This window comes from Sinocyclocheilus rhinocerous, unplaced genomic scaffold (assembly GCF_001515625.1).
Source record: "Sinocyclocheilus rhinocerous isolate Xijiao unplaced genomic scaffold, SAMN03320098_v1.1 scaffold552, whole genome shotgun sequence".
NCBI lineage: Eukaryota > Metazoa > Chordata > Actinopteri > Cypriniformes > Cyprinidae > Sinocyclocheilus > Sinocyclocheilus rhinocerous.
In genome coordinates, this window is record NW_015625574.1 from 398753 (window position 1) to 419404 (window position 20652).

General features: G+C 39.9%; 1 protein-coding gene across 1 annotated transcript in view; it reads left to right on the forward strand.

The window, feature by feature from the left end:
• Nucleotides 1–20652, forward strand: part of dst (dystonin) — a 159104-nt gene that overhangs the window by 27828 nt on the left and 110624 nt on the right. Inside the window, exons 3-4 of the mRNA XM_016566904.1 lie at nucleotides 16191–16252; nucleotides 19027–19116. Coding sequence (XP_016422390.1) covers nucleotides 16191–16252; nucleotides 19027–19116 — 152 coding nt within the window. The remainder of the gene's footprint in view (nucleotides 1–16190; nucleotides 16253–19026; nucleotides 19117–20652) is intronic.

Sequence of the window (20652 nt, forward strand, 5' to 3'; positions counted from 1 at the left end):
GCCGATATTTGGCATTTTTTAAATATCGGCATCGGCCAATAAGTTTTCCTATTTGGCCGATGCGTTCGAGGCGGCGCCTGAGCATACAGTGCTTACATTTTCCCTCTTGTTCGCTGTTGTCCTTCAGTTCTGTCTAATATATGGATTATCTAATACGTCTGTCTAATAATCAGATAGAACGGTTAAACAAAGGAATTAAAATGTATACAAAAAGTATTATAACGATTGCTTTTATATTATTAGTAATAGAAAGGCAAACATTGTAATACTTTCTTGTTTGCCGTCAACATTCAGCAAATACGCATTTATATAAACAAAGGAATTAAAATGTATACAAAAAGTATTATAACGATTGCTTTTATATTATTAGTAATAGAAAGGCAAACATTGTAATACTTTCTTGTTTGCCGTCAACATTCAGCAAATACGCATTTATATCACTTAAACAAATCTTTGAATGTCTAATAAACATCTAATTTCAAAAACCTTGCAAACGTATTTTGTAGATTGTTCAGTTTTGTTTGCAGGTTGCAAACTGATGATACACACCCGTCTCTCCAAACCTTTGCTAAACTGATTTGATCATTGTTCTTTTATTGTTGTCCATCCATTGAAAGTCCATCAACCCAAATTTTCAAGCTTCAAAAAGTTCATAAAGACGTCATAAAAGGGAACCATATAAGAGACGATTGATTTATTTGACAAACAGATTTAATTTAGGCTTTCGTTCGCATAATATATGAAATGCAATCAAATCAAATACAACAGAAGCTCAAAATTGCTTGCTTGAAATGCGAGATAAGCAAGCACGTTTGAGCCACATCTCAAAACGGTTGAGTTTTTGGATTTCCATACTTGTGTAATAGTTGAAAGTCTCACTTTAAGTGAGATTCTTTTTCTAAACCTCACTTGTTAAATCGGAAGTTGTCAGGAACGCAGTGTTAATCCTTGGAAAGGTGTAACACGTCAACCCATAATTATGAGTAAACGCTGGCAAGTTTGCTCACATGGGTTTGGTGTGGGAACTTTTACTAGCTCAAAGGTTCCTAGTTCTTTGTACTTGCTAGTGCAATCTGGCTGGTAGTTTCTGTCCCAGGTCAAAATATCCCACCCCAGGTAGGAGACAGAAGTGACCTGCTGCGATAATGAGATGCGGATCGCCGTTGTGCCCTTGAGTGGGGCACTAGACCCTGGATTGCTTCAGTGGGACGATCCCTACAATTAGTAGCTCGCAAGTTGCTCTTAAAGGGATAGTTCATCCAAAAATTAAAATTTGATGTTTATCTGCTTACCCTCAGGGCATCCAAGATGTAGGTGACTTTGTTTCTTCAGTAGAACACATATTTTAAGTTCCAACCGTTGCAGTCTATCAGTCTTATAATGCATGGCAATGGTAACAAAATCTATGAGAGTAAAAAAAACATGCACAGACAAATCCAAATTAAACCCTGCGGCTCGTGATGACACATTGATGTCCTAAGACACGAAACGATCGGTTTGTGCCAGAAACCGAACAGTATTTATATCATTTTTTACCTCTAATACAACACTATGTCCAACTTCCTTGAGCGCGCGCACGGCATCCGATGCGTGAGGTGTGTACGCGCTCTGGCGTAGTTTACGTTAATGGGTGTGTTGATATCCAGCCGAAGAGCAATCAACCATAACTTCAGGCGAGCAGGCTCAGAAGTTGGGAATACGTGGAAAGTCACCACTCCCGAATGAGTTCGCGCGAGAGAACGTAATCTTTTAGTTTTAAGTCGGTTTGAACAATCGGGATAAGCGCAAGTAAGTACCGTTTTGATTAGCCATCGTACCTATAATGACTGTGCACTGTGTAACCAATGAGTGTCGTATACGCGCGAGAGATCACTTCCGGCGCTTGCGTAAACTACGCCAGAGCGCGTACACACCTCACGCACCGGATGCCGTGCGCACGCCCAAAGACAGTTGGACATAGTGGTGTATTAGAGGTAAAAAATGATATAAATACTGTTCGGTTTCTCGCACAAACCGATCGTTTCGTGTCTTAGGACATCAATGTGTCGTCACGAGCCGCAGGGTTTAATTTGGATTTGTCTGTGCATGTTTTTTTTACTCTCATAGATTTTGTTACCATTGCCATGCATTATACGACTGATAGACTGCAACGGTTGGACTTAAAAATCATCATATGTGTTCTACTGAAGAAACAAAGTCACCTACATCTTGGATGCCCTGTGGGTAAGCAGATAAACATCAAATTTTCATTTTTGGATGAACTATCCCTTTAATAAGCTTTGAATATGAAACGTTTGGTAAATGTCCAATAACAGGCTGTTGCATGCTGGGAGTGCAGAGGTCATAGTTATAATCCACATCGCTCATGTTCATCAGTCATGATATTGCAGCAGAACATTACTGTAAATGTTGTGTACATGTGAACTTTGATCATGTGATGAGATTTTTATCACGGAAAGATTTAGCAGCGCCCTTATGAGCTCAGATGAACATTGGCACAATAACTGGCACAGATACCACACAGCCGGTGATGACAGGAGATCTGTATCAGCACGACAGCACTTCCTCCCCAGTCCACTGGATGTTCTGTACATGGTACTGTACTGTATGCAAAGTCCTTTGCTCGCTGACTGAGGAAAGAACATTGTGCTTAATGAGGCGAAAAACCTTGAGGTTACATATTAAACCTGAAGAAGCAATGTACAACAAGCTGAGAAAAACAAGAAAACACATAATACAGTTCTATGCTTAATATTGCATGGGATTGTTATCAAGTTTTGTAACACGCACACATTGTTTTAATGGTAGAAAAGCTGAAAGTACTGAAAACCTTTTAACAAGTGAACCAAAAGTACCAACCAAACAGCATCACGTGGTGCTAATGTGCACATTGTGCAGAAATATTTTATAGGTTACTTTTTTGAAATTTAAAATGTCCAGGTTCACCCTAAATAGTGCTTACATTTTATAAATAAATTAAATCTGATGATTTTTTTTGCATTGTGACATTTTTACAATTATTTTTTAAATATATATATTTTTTTCAGGATCAGCTTTAATCAATGAGAATTTCAGAGGACAATGTGCTCAATAGCTATAAAAGTGATAATTATCTTAATGGTTCTTAAAAATATCTTCATTTTCTTTATGCAAAATATAGAATTTAGATTTTGCAGGATTGCTGACTAATTTCTAAGGTTAGTGGAGGTAATGTAAGGTTGTGCCATTCAGTTCTCAGGTTTTGTCTTGTTTAACATGAGGTGGTGGGGACACTTCGGCTTTTTTTCTTTATGACTTACCTGTATTGTGCATTACTTTCATCATATATAAACAAAGTTGCTTCACAACTTATTCTTTTCCTTGAAGAGGAAAGGTCACCTGGGGTCAAGTGAATATTACATTCTTCTAGTATTTCTTCTGCGCAATACTTTTTTACCTCAAACATGTTGCATCCTGAAGCTATATATTGTTTTTAAAAGCTTTCCTGGATACTGTAACTTGACTAGTCTGGTCAGATCAAATGTGATGGATATCTCTTTCGATGTGGGATGCGTGTCAGGCATTTCAAACACACGCTATCACTCAAACACGCCTGTGCGAACATCTCTGTAAAAGTGAAACGTTTCATTTCTGCACCACTGGCGGCACCACATGGTAATGACATTGGAGCTTTTTTTAATTTATTATTTAAAAAAAGTACTATTAAAGAGACCTGTTTGAAACAGTTTAGCTATTCACGAATAATTTTTGTCCACTCATGTTCAAACATCAGTCACCTCACACGCCTCTTCAGCTTCCTGTGATTTATGGACCGTAATGTGTTTATAAGTGATCTGTGTGCAGTGAGATATGGCAATAAAACAGCTTTAGTGATCAATCTCTGATTATTACGTGTCGTCAGGCACGGGCTTGTTTACTTTTGCGAAGACTCTGCCTGGAGAAATGTAAAATAAACTGTCAAGAGTTGCTGTGGCCCTAATGAAGTCTTGAGCTGTAAAATGAGCTATTTACGAGAGTTAGTGACCTTTAACGCCAATTTACTTTGATAATAGCCTAGTTATTGTCTCCTGAAGTCTTTTCAGTAAGTTTATCTGAGTTTTATGGACAGTTGACTCATTGGTTCAGTATGTGGAATAATGCTGTGATCAAAAAAGCCAGAATACATACATTTTTTTTTGTATCCTGAAGGGGGCGCCGTTCTCTTATTATTATCTCATCATTACCTCATTCTTCAGGAAAGCTTCTGTCTCAAGATGTTTGCTACTAGTCTTATTTAAATGCAAGGCCCACAATCATGCATTTGAATAATTTTAGACCACAACAAGAATATATTGTTAAGTGAATAGCTTTTATTGTTTGAAGCTGATTATTTTTGTTAAAAATGCATTTCTCATCATGGATATAGCAGATCGCAATGTTAGAGAATCCACAATCACTTTTAACTGCGTGGGTAAATTTCCTACACTATCATTTTATGTGTGCAGGAATGCAGGATTATATTCTAAATTTGCAGTGGTTGACATCTCATGACTGCTACCAAGAAAAACGATACCAACAGCTTTTTATGTTAGATATTTTTGGCGAAAGATTAGAGACCTATTATTGTCCATTGAGTTTTTAATAAACAGCCATTGACAGAAGCGGCAGTTTTTTTTTTTTTTCTGTGTTGGACAGAACAGTAGAGAAGCGACAGTGGGGACAGAACTGGGACGTGACCCAGACTGAACCTGAACACAACAGCTCTTTATATGTTGGACGCAAAGCATAGTTTTTGTGGCACGGCTCTGAGAGAAGCACTATGTTTTGTGTATGCTTTTTAAGCTGGTGCTTTTGAATGCCATGCAGTCTCTGGAATGTAATGTATGGACAGACCACAGGCCTGGTGAAGAAACTACAGTGAAGAAAGGCAGTGTGAACATTTTTGTTTGTGTCTTAATGTTTTTTTTTTTTTTTTTTGTCCATACAATGAAAGTCATTGGGGCTCAATGTTGTTTTGGACCCATTTGAGTTTCATTGTATGGACAAAAACAGTAGAAACATCTTTCAAAATACCTTGTTTTGTGTTCCACAGAAGAAGCGAAGTCATACATGTTTGGATTGACATGATGGTGAATAAATAATGACAGAATGACCATTTTTGAGTGGGCTGGGGTCCACTAGGGGGCCTGAATGATTAATAAATTATTGTTATTTGAATGATTATTTAAATGTCATCAATTATTATTATTATTATATTAATATATGAAAAAAACAAAGTCTAGTCAAATTAAAATGCAAAAAAAGCAAAAAATTAACATCAAGAAATCATATTTATAATATTGCTTTTTATTTATTTCTTTATTATTACTTTTTATTTAATTAGGCCTAACTGTTTTTTTTTTAAACATACCAAATAAAACTCCTGGAATCAGAAAATGAATAGTGGTTAATTAATTTAGTATATATTTAGTATATATATGGTAGTCTAACCATCAGTGTATTAAAAAAGAACAGCTTGGTCATAATTACAGCAGAAATACTAGAAATATATTAGCGTATATTGTGTTGGACAGTGAGGGGCCCTGGAGTCAAAAACACAGATCCTTGTGGCACTCCATACTTTACTGGGTTGCCACAAGGGTCTGTCCTAGGCCCTCTGCTATTTTCAATATACATGTTGCCCCTTGGTAATATTATTAGAAAATACAGGATTAGTTTCCACTGTTATGCTGATGATACTCAACTATATATTTCAACAAGACCAGATGAAACTTCTAAATTATCTAAGCTAACAGAGAGTGTGTTAAAAATGTAACACACTGTAAATGCTGTAATGTAAATGCTACTGTAACTGAATTTTTAGGAGTGAATTTGATTGTACAATTTGGTTGTCATTTCCATAAATGACTGAAGTCTGTGTGTACAGAATGGGATTGAACACTCAGAAATGGAGTGGCAAGTTTTAGCTGTGGTGTGTCTGTGTACAAAGTAAAGATCATTATTTCCTCAAAGAACCGTGCCTGTTCATTGCTGCTTCACACAGGAGCACTGTGCAGAACGTGTCACTGAATATATTGCTCAGCAGAATCATATCCTCAGAGCTTCAGCAAGTAGCCTTAGTAACTCACTGCAGTGAAGACTCCAACACGCTGTTCTTATGTAAACATTTACCATGTGGTGGAGCCTGTTACTCACTGCGTGCTGCTGGAAAACCCGATGGGACTTGTTCTAGACGGTTGCGAGGGAATACTGAGAGGAAAAGCAAGGTAGTAGCTGCTGCCTCGCGGGGAAGCCAGCAGAGTCCCACCCTCAGCGGCGGCTCGCACACTCGCGTGGTGGTCAGACATGCACAACGCTCTGCTGAAGGCACCTGAGCTGGGATCGGTCCATCTGATGAGGGGGGACGCTCTGCTGGTGGCGCTCATGTGCTGCATGGGTCAGTAGCTTTCCTCAGCTTCCTGCCAGATTGTCTGCTTTCGCTGCAGTGTGCCAAGCTTTTAGATTGATTTTCGTTTTCTTTCTGCTTCCCAGATCTTGTGTTGTAATGCTCTTAGGGGCAGAGTTTGGATGTGTCAGTGCTGAAGCGGTCAAAGTACAGTGAGATTTGCAATGTTTGGCTGTTCCTGTCAGGTTGAGGTGACTGCTGTGACAGTGACTCACATCAGCACATTCATGCGCTGTGTTATTAATTAGCGGTGTTGCTAAGGCAGGCTGTGAATCATATTGGAAAAATATGAAAAATATGATATCGGAAAAATATGAAAAAAATGCCAAACAATGTGTCCTCACCACAGATGATGTGACAACTAATCAGGCAGTGTCTTTCATGTATGTCAAAAGTTTTTTTTCAAGTATGCATGATAGTGCTGTTTTAGTTTATTGGCTGATATAAAAAACAAACAAACAAAAACAAAAACAAAAAATATATATATATATATAATTAATTGGTATATAATTAATTAATTGGCATCAATAATTTTTTGGATATATATTGGCTGTCATTAGCTAGGTTTCCATCCAAATTTGTGAATTTAACTTGTGCGCAAAATTGGAATAGTGCATAAAACATTTGCGAATAAGCACCGTTTCCATCCAACGAGTCAAAGACAGCAAAATCGTCAATTCCTGATAAACTGGCACTAAATATCACTAAGAATAGTAGGCGAACCATCTGAGTATAATAATTCTCATATATAATAAATTACTTGCGCCACAGAGCGAGCAGACGAAACACAGTAAATGTGGTCATTTATTGCTTTTGGAGGTGAATGCTGCTGTTTGGGAACATAGTCGTGTAAGACAATTATACAGAAAAACTTTGACAACAGACTTTGCTTGGGCATTTCAGAATGACCATAACAAAATTTCAGATGCTGTGCAACGAGATCGGTCTGCTGGTTAGTCAGGGTTTGCCGTCACATTGCGCAAAGTCACATGACTTTTTTGATGCGCATGGCAGAATTTATTCGGCAAATGTATTTCCATCTTCCATTATTCGCATTAACCCTTTTTTGCACAAGTCAAAAACCACCTCAAGCAAGCATAACATTTTTGTAAAATGTTGCGTAAAATGTTGTCTTGTACCATTTGAAATAATTGTTTATTTAGTTAGTACATTTAGTTAACTAAAACGAAAACTATTAAAAATTAAAACTGTCAATTGTCAATTAAAATAAAGCTGAAGTAAAATAAAATAAAATATAAATATTAGCTGAAACATATTTTAAATTAAAACAACTTGGGAAATTAGAAATTTGTTTAAAATCATCATTAAATCAATATGGACAATTCATATTTTTTTATGGAATTGTGCAGTGTTTATTATAAATGAGGTATCTGTGCACATTATTTTGTTTTAATTAATGTGCCCATGTGATCTTTAATCAAAATAAGTTCCCCTCCCTGTCAGTGTCATGAGGGCGGGACAATCATCGCTCCCCTCTAGCAAACTGTCACTCACATGTTGTTGCAATTAGCAAATGACAAATGACAACCACTTATTCAATTCCTAATGAATGAATGAATGAGGCATACTGTACAGCATTGTACAGTATTGCAGTTGAATTTTGCTTGTCACATTCTTTTGTGATGTTATTGTGTTGCATCATCAAAATACCTCAAATCATGCGGTTTGTTAGCGGATGGGGTTTTCACCTGAGGGTGAATCAAATATTTGGCAGTGGGCACCAAATCTCAGTTTACATAGCTGTTCATTAAACATGACATGTGTCACATCACACCACATTTTCAAATCTTTTATGCTAATCTTTGCGATATCTTAAATCATGTTTCTTGTTGAGGCGAGGTGTGGTGTTACTTTACTAAGTGATCAGACTTTTCATCTGATGGATGATAAATTAAGGCAAAAAAGATCCATACAACTACATTTGAAGGAGAAAACCATATCTATAGACCAGAATATCATAGAGACTTGACTGGGGACTGTTAGCAAACACCCAGAACACACAAGCAAATGCATAGCAACACAAGTTTGCACAGACAAACCGCACACACATTTCAGCAGAAAGTGTCAACATGCAGTTTTCAGATTAGTTTGAGGTTGTGTCTCTGTTTTAATTGACAGACAGTGATTCAGTTCTCATTCGGCTTTCTGCACCACAGGGTCTCTGTTAGAGAACAGTTAAGGGTCTTTCCAAATATTTATGTGCAACATTGAACAAATGGTCAAGTGATGATGATGATGATGATGATGATGATGATGATGATGATGATGACGACGACCGTGACCGTGTCTGATTTGAAACATCTGCATGATGCTAAGCACAAGTTACTTCCTTTTTTATATGAAAATGACTGTTCATTGATGGGTTTTGAAATACTACTTATATTTCTGTTTTATTAAAAGTCAGCGGCTGAGCTATGTGACGCAGGCACGTCTGTTGTCATGGACATGGGAAACAAAATACTGTGGTTGGGAGTGCTGTGTAATGGAAGCAAGACTTGACTGGGATTCAGTTTTTTTCTGTAATTAGCTTTCATATCCTGTCTAGAAATAGAAACATAGCATTATAACATTACAAGAAACCTGAATACCAGACAACATTAGTATTTTTACATCAGCTAAGAAGGTTGTAGCTCTTCTAAAACTAAAGGCAGGATGGGTACAGACATCATGTTTTCATCTAAATCTATTTACATAGAAGACATTTTCATGCATTTTCTCTACAATGAACAGATGTATGTAATAATATTAATAATAATAATAATAATAATAATAATGTTGTGATGTACCAGAATGATTTGTTTACTGAAACGCCAAAACCAATTAAAGTTTACATTTAGCCCAAAATTGAAACCAAAAATAAACTTTATTTAATAATCTATTAATTAATAAAACTTATTTAAGATTTATTTGATAACTTAACACTCAAATAATAACTGGGTTGTATACAAACATGTAAATTACACGTAAGGCAGTTTTTATATCAACATTTTAACGATGTCAATTATGATTGTACTCCAATTTGTTGTTGAAATATGAACATTTAAATACAACTTAAAAATATATAAAATGCCTCAAGGTTACGTATGTAACCCTAGTTCCCCGAAGGAACGAGACGCTACGTCGAGACACTGCGTCGAGACGCTTTGGGAATGCCCCCTACTCTCTTTAGCGATGAAATGGCTAATAGGAAGAGAGTCTTAAGTGTCAGAACTCGATCTGAAACGTCCTCCAGTGGTTCAAACAGAGGTTTGCAGAGAGCCTCTAGCACCACAGCCAAATCCCACGGAGGGAAGCAAGATCATACCAGAGGCCTCAGCGCACCGCGGAGGAAACGTGTAACCAGGGGGTGTCTCCCCACAGACTGACCACCAAGAGGAGCGTGGTAAGCAGCTATGGCCGCCACGTACACCTTCAAGGTGGAGTGGGTCAACCCAGTGGAGAATCGAGCCTGCAAGAACTCCAGCACTGAACCGACTGGGCAGTTAACTGGGTCAAGCTGGTGATCTCCACACCAGGAAGTGAAAAGTTTCTACTTCAGGGCATACAGTTTCCTCGTTGAGGGAGCTCTGGATTGGAGGATGGTCTCAACAACCTCGGTTGAGAGACCGGAAGCTACAAGTTGTGGAGTCTCCATTCCCTGGGCCTCTGACCCTGTCTCGACAGGATGTCTGCTCCCTGATTGAGATGCCCAGGGATGTGAACTGCTCTTAGTGAAAGGAGTTTCCCCTAGGCCCACACAAGGATCTGGTGCGCCAGCTTGTACAAGGGGCGCAAACACAGATGTAGGATATCAGACCGAATCAGACAATCTAAGATTTGGTCAAACATGGCTGAAACCTGAGGAGCCCAGAATTCCACAAGAGGCCCAAGACACAGGATGTCGTAAATCAGATCCTGGCACCAAGCCTGAACCAACTAGCAGCTTTGAGTAGCTCACAGCATTTAAACAGAAGAACACTTATTGACAATTCCAAGGAGATTGTCAATTCTGGGGCAAGTTATCAAGAATAATGGCCAAAAGAGATGCACAGCGTGACCGTCACATGGTAACCAGTGATGGCAATCACGAGCTCTTTGGATTGACTTCTCCCCCCACCTAAGACAAAGAACAGGCAGATTCCTTACAGACATTTTAACCACTCTGGTCTTCACAGAACGTATCCTTATGTTCAGAGAATGGCACAGAAACTGCATTTCCATGTAAATATGCATCTAAATGACACTAAAAGGACCTGAGCAACTAATCATCTCCATGCATAACTCCATATCATGTATGTAACCTACATGTGACTTATCAGGTCTTAATCATTTATTGTGTATGTATTTTTAATAACTATTGAATAGCTTAATGGTTCGTATTCATATTTGGTATGTATGTGTTTGAATCTTCTTGCTGGAAACGTTTCTTCCAATCAACTATTTGTCAAAATTATCATATTCTTGTTATAGAAATCAGGTCCAATATTATACGCTGCAAGAGCGGGAAAAGCTCGGACCATGTGAATGATGAGATAACAGTTGATTTATGAATGGGGAGGAGGAATATACAACACCCCGAGCAACGATGACCTCTAATTGGTCAAAACACCATTTGGGAGGTGTCAAACAGCCTGGTTTAAATACTCAGCAAACCATCAAACTATGCTTTTTGTGTCTAGCTTTTAGCTTTTCGCTTTTAGTCATGCTTTTTAGTTAAATGCCTTTTGTCTCTCTCTCGCGCTCTTCCTTCTTGCCTTTTGAGCCTTGTTGTTTTTCTTTAAAATCATGCTTCTTTAGTTTTTTTAGCGTGCTCTGGCTTACGCCAGCTTGATGTACGAGACCACCGCTGTGTTGTCGGTGCGCACCAACACATGATGGCCTCTGAGGTCTGGGAAGAAGTGTTTCAGTGCTCGAAACATGGCCAACATCTCCAGGCAGTTGATGTGCCACATGAGATGGCGGCCGTTCCACAGACCGCGGGCAGGGTGGCCACTCATGACTGCACCCCAACCGGTGAGGGATGCGTCCGTCGTTAACGTTACGCAACGACAAGGAGCTCCCAGTACCGGGCCCTGTGACAAGAACCAAGGTTTCCTCCACATGTCTAACGCACGAAAGCATCTCCGCGTGATCGTGATCATACGAAGCGGATTTCCCCTCAGGGAAAACCCCTTGGTCTTGAGACACCACTGTAGGGGTCTCATGTACAGCAGGCCAAAAGGTATCACGTTGGACGCAGCTGCCATCAGACCCAGCAGTTTTTGAAACTGCTTTACAGTGAGTGACCGGCCTTCTCTGACTCTCACGACTACAGTAAGGATCGACTCGATCCGAGCAGTAGATAGCTGTGCCTGCATCGTGGTCGAATCCCACACCACACCCAGATAAGTGGTCCTCTGTGATGGAGAAAGCACACTTTTCTTGGAGTTTAGTCTTAACCCCAATTCTTTCATATAGACAAGAATGACATCTCGATGCCGAACCACTGACTGCTCCAATTGAGCTAGAATCAACCAATCGGCGATATAATTGAGTATGCGGATGCCCTGGAGTCGCAGTGGAGCCAGAGCAGCATCCACGCACTTTGTGAAAGTTCGGGGTGAGAGTGCAAGGCCGAACGGAATAACCCGATACTGGTAAGCTTCGCCCGAAGCAAAAAGGATTGCGGTTCTTGAAACAAAGTTACTTGCTGGACTTCCAAATAGGGCTGGGTATCGTTCAAAATTTTCCGATACCGATACCGATACCTTGACTTCGATACCGGTTCCTGAACGATACTTTTTTCGATACCAATTTTATGAAATCAATTTTAACAAGATTACATTATCTAACAAAAAAACTTTGGTTTTATTTTTCAGCTTGTTGATGTTTATACAAACTCAAAGACTCATCTCCTGAGCCACTGCACAAAGGAACAAAATTTAACCAACACAATAAATCAGTGCAAAACAGTTTTAATAAAGCTCAAATAGTCTTCAGTTTACACATCTGTTAGGCTACATTAACCCCTTAGGTATCGAAATTTGGTACCGAACGACGAGACGTTTTTCGATACTCGATGGTATCGAGGCAATTCGGTCGGTGCCTAAAAAGTATCGAACTCGATACCCAGCCCTAGTGACGACAGGACTTCATATCAGCTTCCGAGTGATCATGTGGTTGACACATCCCACAAGGACACTGATAACACCGCACAGCCACAACAAACACTGCTCATGGAAACTATCCCGGCTGAGCCCTGCCCACAGAGCTCATCACAGACAGACTGTGACGTATCAGAACAGCTCCAAGACTCAGCACCCAAGGACGACTTTCTGGAAAACAGCCAGGGAAGCCAGGACAACATATTTCAGCCACGCTAGAGCCCCGCTCACCAGACACATTATTCCTCTCTCCAACATCTCCACTTCTAAGCTTCTCACAGAAAATGGAGGAACTGGTTTATGCTGGGACCAAACTCTCTCACTCCTTCGCTGCAAGCCCCCAGATATCAACTAAAAAACGGCGAGCCCCACAACCACCAAAGCCTGTGGTCTCAGCTCGACCTCCTCCTCCCGTGAGAGCTTTCCGGCCGCTGCCACAACGCCAGGGCCCAAACCCTCCATCTGCTGTAGGTGAACAAAAAACAACTGATAACAGCTCTCAGTGATATGTGTCGGGTCCCTGCTATAATAGCAGCAACATTCACAAATGTTTACAGAACAAGCGGGAACCCAGTGTGCCTGTAGTTTTCTCTATTTCTGTTTTATCACGTGATAGAAAGTCTAAGGCCTTCTTAAGCCGTACGGCTGACTTATCTAATCTGCGGCCTGTTATGCATCAAACTAATATTGCTGTTGAGACAAAATGCAATGCCATCAAGTTAGCATTTTTAAACATTCGCTCACTAAAAAATAAATCATTTCTAATCAATGACTTAATAACCACAAACAACCTGGATTTTATGTTTCTAAATGAAACCTGGCTAGAAAACAGCTGCAGTGCAACGGTCCTCAATGAAATAGCCCCTACTAACTTTATTTCATGAGTGTTTGCAGGACTGTTAGGAGAGGTGGGGGTGTAGCTGCTCTAATTAAAGATGTCTATCAATGCAAGCAAGTGTCATTTGGTCAGTACTTGTCTTTTGAGTATCTAGGGATTGTGTTGAAAGGTGCTCCATGCATTCTGTTTATCATTATTTACAGGCCTCCAAAATACTCTCCAGCCTTGGCTGAAGAGTTCACAGAAATGCTTTTAAATTCCTTGTTTTATTGTTTTTTTTTATTATTATTTTCTTTTCTTTTATGTAAAGCACTTTGAATTACCATTGTGTATGAGATGTGCTATATAAATAAACTTGCCTTGCCTTGCCCCCGAAAACAAACCTCAGGGACTTCCTGTGTTGAGAAAGGATGGGGACATGGAAGTTTGCATCTTTTAGATCAATTGTGACAAACCAGTCCTCGGACCTGATCTGAGACACCACTTGCTTGAGTGTGAGCATCCTGAACTTCAGCCACATGACTGAGCGGTTCAACTGACACAGATCTAAAATGGGATGAAACCTCCCATCCTTCTTCGGAACAATGAAGTACCTGCTGAAGAACCCGGACTCTCTGTCGAGAGAAGGGACCACCTCGATGGCCTCCTTCCTCAAGAGAGTTTTTACTTCTTGTTCTAATATCAGAGCCTGCTTGGGACCCACCAGGGTGGGAACGATCCCGTTGAAACGAGGCGGTGGAGAACCGAACTGAATTCTGTAACTCTACAGTCAGCAGGACCCAACGTGAGATATTCGGCAGAAGTTTCCACGCTGCCAGGAAATCTACTAAGGGAATCAATCTCTCGAAACTGACCTCCGGTGTAACAGGAGCGGCCCGTTCGGTGCCCTGAAATGATGGACTGGCAGAGAATGACCGAACTAGCCACTCTGGAGACGTCCTCAGAGGTAGCGAGCCTCCCAGAACCGCTACGTTTCCAGGCGGACCGGTGGTGGCAGGGTTAACAGCGTGGCCTCCTGAGGGCACTGAGGAGAGACGGGCACCGTGTAGTGAGGTGTACACCGCGCTTCCCCAGTGGGGGCTGCCCTCAGAAGCCCTGGAACACGACCATCAGAGCTACTTGGTAGAAGACTTCTTAGCGAGTAGGACGGTCCTCAGATTCGGCTTCGAAGCCTTCGACCGTGAGCTAATTTTTTTTAGCTAAAGCTTTTGCGCCTCTCTGTATGAGGAGCAGGCACACGGTTGGGGCTGCTCCCATCCAGCACCCCCATGAGCTAGAGAGCGGCGAGGCAGGAACTGCTGAAACACTCCCGCTTGTTTACAGACCTCCTGAAACCTGTCGATGACGGAGTTGACGGCGTCGCCGAACAGGCCAGAAGGCGCAAGCGGGGTGTAGGGGAGGAATACACTGTCTTTTCAATCTCAGACAGGGTCAACCAAAGATGCCTCTCCGCGGCCACTAAGGCTGCCATAGACCGCCCTGTTGCTTTGGCGGTCTCTTTCGTGGTGCGGAGAGACAGATCAGCGGTTCGACGAAGTTCTTTAATATCGTCAGCCTTAACTTCCTCGCCCTCATCCAGCTCTTTCAGCAGGTCTGCTTGGTAGGCTTGTAGTACTGCCATGGTGTGAAGGCAAGCACCAGCCTGACCTGCTGCCGTGATGTAGTACAGCTTAGACTGTAAAAAAACGCTCATCTAATTTGCTCTTTGTCAGTTCAGCCTACTTCTCTGCGGGCCTCTCAAGATTTAATTTGGCTACTGCGCGAGTTATCACCTCCACAAGCTCCTCATACTGGGCGGATTGAGGGGACTCATCGACGCCCTCAATATCGCCCTCCCTTCGGAGGACGACAGCCTGAGCATCGAGCCCTTTCCCCGGGGGGAAGAAACTGCAGAGCGTGCTTCCAATCCCTAGGAGGGGGCACTGGATCTGGAGGTTGAGGAAGAAGAAAGGGACTCGCCCGTCTCCATTCCTTCTGCTAGATCCATTTGCGATTCCCATGACCGCCGCCGCCGCTCTGCCTCCTCGAAGAGAGCCCTCCGGGAGCGAAGTGTCCGCAGCGAGAGGAGCTCGCAGTGCAGACAGTCAGCCCCCTCGAGAGCTGACTCAGCTTGCTTCGCTCCCAAGCAAATAAAGCAAAGGCTGTGTGTATCCCCACCCGTGATGTAACGAGGGCAGGGAGGAACACACAGCTTAAACTGATGTTTACTTTTATCATCGCACTTATTAGATTTCTGCTTGGGAGTTTGGCATGCTTATATCTTTGGGGATAGTGACAGACAACTGTAAATAAGACATACATACACAGAGCGCTTCGCTGAATGACAGAAGCTGCCTCTGTTTCCACCGCACGTGCTTTTATAGCTTCCTGGTCACTACGTCACCCCGTCCATGACGTCTCGCCCATTCATTGGACTGATTACATGCATGATTCAGAGTGTGGTCATGCTGAAGGCGTTCCCAAAGCATCTCGACGCAGCTCGAGTTCCTGAAGGGGAACTTAAGCTTTCACAACATTTATTCAATTATACATTAAATAATGAAAACAACAGGTCAAGTATAATGAATATGTAGTGCATGTATTGGACATATAGTGTGTATATTTATAAAAAAAAAAATGTATTTAAAGTTTTTTTTTCTTTTCTAGTTGACTAGCTATAGATATTTAATGGTTTTGGTGGAATTATTATTTTAAGAAAAGAGATTACTAGATATGATGTCAATGCTAGAAATGATTTTGCAACAGTCTGAAAGCAGTTCTAACATCAATCCCTCTTGTTTTTCAGATGAAAGAGACCGAGTCCAGAAAAAGACTTTTACAAAATGGGTAAATCAGCACCTCTTAAAGGTAGGTTTGTTGTAGTTTTTGTGTATCAGTGCACATTAGTGAAGCGCTTGTTGGTGGTAGAAAGGGAACTTCCCCAGTATGCTCTGATCTAAATTATAGATATCTAAATATACAAACATTCAACTCAGGAATGGTGGGTGTTAACATATGCTGTGGCTCTGTTTGGAAGGGATCTGACAACTCCACATGCTTCATTAATTCTTCAGGTGTATAATGTCTTGAGGGCATTTGCAGTCACCTTTGGTTTAGAAAGCTCTTATAATAAATGATAGAACACATGATCAGTTTATTAACCATGAAGCACATGCCAACGTGCCTGAACATTACATGAATATACTGTTTCCTGGATGAAATGAAGTGATCTCCAGGACTTATGTAGCACAGACCTCAGTCTCACAGCTCACTGTAATGTGAATAACTGGTTCTATTTTCAGTATTTTCAAAATTAGGTCCAGCTACCTTTTCAAGCTTCCGCAAAGGTTTTGTTTTCATTTACACTTCAGTTTCAGGTTTTCCTAGGCAACAAACTTATCCAAGATGGCAAGTAACAGCACGTGATTTTCTGTTTATTTAAGACACATTTATTCCAATCAGATAAATGACTTTATAAATGGTTTTTGTTGTGATTAATGTGGATAAGGAAGCAAAATATTTCACCATAAAGAAAAAAGGCAAGTTACAACGTGCTGGATAATTTGATATGGATGATTATTGTAGTTAACTCTGGAGTGGAATGTTCTACATGACTTGAATAAAGGATTCAGAGAGGATTATATATCAGTAATATTGTATATTTTTATTGCTCTAAAATGGTTTAAAAGAGTGATTTCTTTTTAATAAATAAATAAATAAATATATAAATAGGCTTCTTTGTGTTTAACTAAATGAAAGGATGATAAGATTACTATCAATTTTTAACACTAATATCAAGACATGTTAATTTTATTTTATGCATTATCAATATACTATATGATTATATAATATTATTAGTGCTGTCAATCGATTACAAATATCTAATTAATCACACATATTTTCTAAAATTAATCGTGATTAATCACAATTAATCCCACCTAACATTAAAGTTTTTAAATATACTTTTATATTTCAATAATTTCACATTCAATCTTCAAATTAATGTAGAAACAACATTAAGAAATTTATGTTTCTAGGAAATTTTTCTTTTTTTCCTAATATTTAAAGGGGTCATCGGATGCCCATTTTCCACAAGTTGATATGATTCTTTAGGGTCTTAATGAAATGTCTATACTATACTTCGGTTAAAATTTCTTAATGGTCGTGTAAAACAGCACCCTTTTAACCTGTCAGAAACAGCTCTGTTCACAGCAAGCTGTTATGGTGCATTTCCCTTAAAATGCAAATTAGCTCTGCTCACCCCGTTCCTCTCTTCCGAGCCGCTCTCTGAGATACTGTAAACTTTAGCCGCATTCATCTTGAAACTGGCTAACTAGCACATTATTAGGAAAGGCGATTTGCAAAATTCATAAAAAAAATCTTATACACACTTCTTCTGTAGGTGAGGCTGGATCAAGAATGATTTGTGCGAACATAGACGCATTTAGGTAGATCGGGGCGCATTTCCTTCAGAAACAAAGGTAATCCACTGCGTCTTCAGCGGCTCAGATGTCGGGAGTAAATGACGACTGCTATGTTCATTATTACATCCAACAACAAAACACCTCAATTGCTTAGGAGACACTCTTTGTGTAAGGTCTGTAGATCTTAGTCAGGGTGGCACCATATTTAATTTTTAACAGCAATGAAAATAAGGCTGCGAGGACTGAAGAACAGTGTGTTTAATAGATTATGCTGTTGTTTAACCACAAACTGATTGCTTAGGTGACAAACAAAACCTCTACCTGGAAAATCGAAACAATACAAAAACTTTAATTAACGAAAACTCCATAAAACAGTTTTTAAAAGTTTTGAGTTGCCAAAAATTTTTACTGTCATCAATTACTGTCATTACATGACTTTTTCTGTCATTTATTTTGTTTTATAATCGAAAAAGTACAAATTCAAAATCCTTTTATGGATATTTATTTTATTCAGACCATTTGCATACTACTTCTGTATTACTTCTGTTTACATGTAAAATAAAAAAATAAATCTTTTCAGGGAACAATTTTTGTGTGTTCTCAGAAGCAGACAGACAGACAGACAGACAGTCAGTCAGACAGACAGACAGACAGTCAGAGAGAGAGACAGACAGACAGACAGACAGAGAGTCAGATAGAGAGACAGACAGACAGACAGACAGAGAGTCAGATAGAGAGACAGACAGACAGACAGACAGAGAGTCAGATAGAGAGACAGACAGACAGACAGACAGAGAGTCAGATAGAGAGACAGACAGACAGACAGACAGACAGTCAGAGAGACAGACAGACAGACAGACAGACAAACAGACAGTCAGTCAGACAGACAGACAGACAGACAGTCAGAGAGACAGACAGTCAGTCAGAGAGAGAGACAGACAGACAGACAGACAGACAGACAAACAGACAGTCAGTCAGACAGACAGACAGACAGACAGACAGACACAGACAGACAGTCAGAGAGACAGACAGTCAGTCAGAGAGAGAGACAGACAGACAGACAGACAGTCAGAGAGACAGACAGACAGACAGACAGACAAACAAACAGACAGACAGACAGACAGATAGATAGATAGATAGATGAATTCTTTTCTCATATATTCTCATATATCTCTTATATATAATGTGTTTCTTCTTTCTCTTCTCACTTTGTTTCAGGTCCGAAAGCATGTTAACGACCTGTATGAGGATTTGCGAGATGGACATAACCTGATCTCCCTGCTGGAGGTGCTCTCTGGTGACACACTGGTGAGTATCGCTCTGATTGAGCTGCTCAATGATAATTTCTTATCGTCTGCCAGCTGTTTGTGTCTGAAACTGAGAAGTGTGTTAAATGTTTAAGCAGTCTTGAAGCGGAATACTTGAACATGTGTGCTGTCACTCGCTGTAACATCACAGTGTTTTTGAAGGGGGCCATCCACACCAGTCCACATCTCTCTCTCTGTGTGTGTGTGTTACTAATCCAGCAGCCACTCACACTGATCAGCTTTGCTAAAAGTGATTTAACCAGTACCTGTACATTCATGCTTTACAGTAGCTAAAACACCTGTGCTAATAGTGTAATCTGTGAAAATGCATTTGTTTATTTACACACTAGTGTACGATGAACTTTTCAAATGCACACTATTATAGGAGTTTTGCATTATGCAAATATTTAAAATGATAGTATAGTTGTGTACTGTGTTATGATGCATTGGCTGTGAGCTGTGGAGGAATTCTCATTTAGTATCAGAGGTGCTGTAGTTCCCACACTCATGCCAGCAAATTACAGTATTCAACTCACATTTTAGAAGTCACTGAGAATTTGGTGAATCTGTGTTCTAATTTATATAAAAATGACTCTTCATTAATAAGGCTCTGAAAAAGAAGTGCGCTTTAGCATACTTTAGTGTGAACTCAGTGTAGTGTTTTCTGACACTTAATTGCATGATCAATTTAGTTAAATGAAAATGTGTTATAGTTTATGCAATTTATTTTAAAACTTTATTAAAAAGTAGATTTTTACATAATCAGTTCATAATCATGTCAATTGTCTTTTAAATATGGTTAAATGTACTGCTGAATGTACAGTACTGACAAGCATTTATGTTAAGCTAAAATACACTTTAATTGCATTTCTATTGAAAATTGTTTATCATGCATTTGAATATTTATAATTACATATTTGTAATAAAGTCACAATTTGGTACATAAAAAAAAAAACTTTAAAGAGGTCATGAACTTAGAAACCAAAATTCCCTTGATCTTTTGACATATGAAGGGGTCATTGTACTATAAAAACATCCTGTAAACTTTTTCGTTAGTCTAAAAACAGCTTATATTGAAGGCAGTCTGCCAAAACGACAGCTTGCGGAATGTGCCACTTTATGACATAATAGTGTGGATAAGCACTGCCTCATCAACGCCTGTTTCTACATCACTGCCTGTTTAGCTCCGCCCACCGATTCTACATCACTGCCTGTTTAGCCCCGCCCAACGATTCTACATCACTGCCTGTTTAGCCCCGCCCATCGATTCTACATCACTCCCTGTTTAGCCCCGCCCACCGATTCTACATCGCTACCTGTTTAGCCCCACCCACAGGTAGTGTAAATAACGAGAGAGGCTAACGCAGGTCTACGCAGAAACCAAACAATAAACTTTATTTAATGAACTTTATTTTTAATGACATCATCAGTCAGAACTCGGTCCTTTGTTCACTTTATTTTACCGTGGATTCGTTTACAAACAAGGCACTATACGACACAGTATTTTCAGAAAGATTGAAACTAAAAGACGATGCTG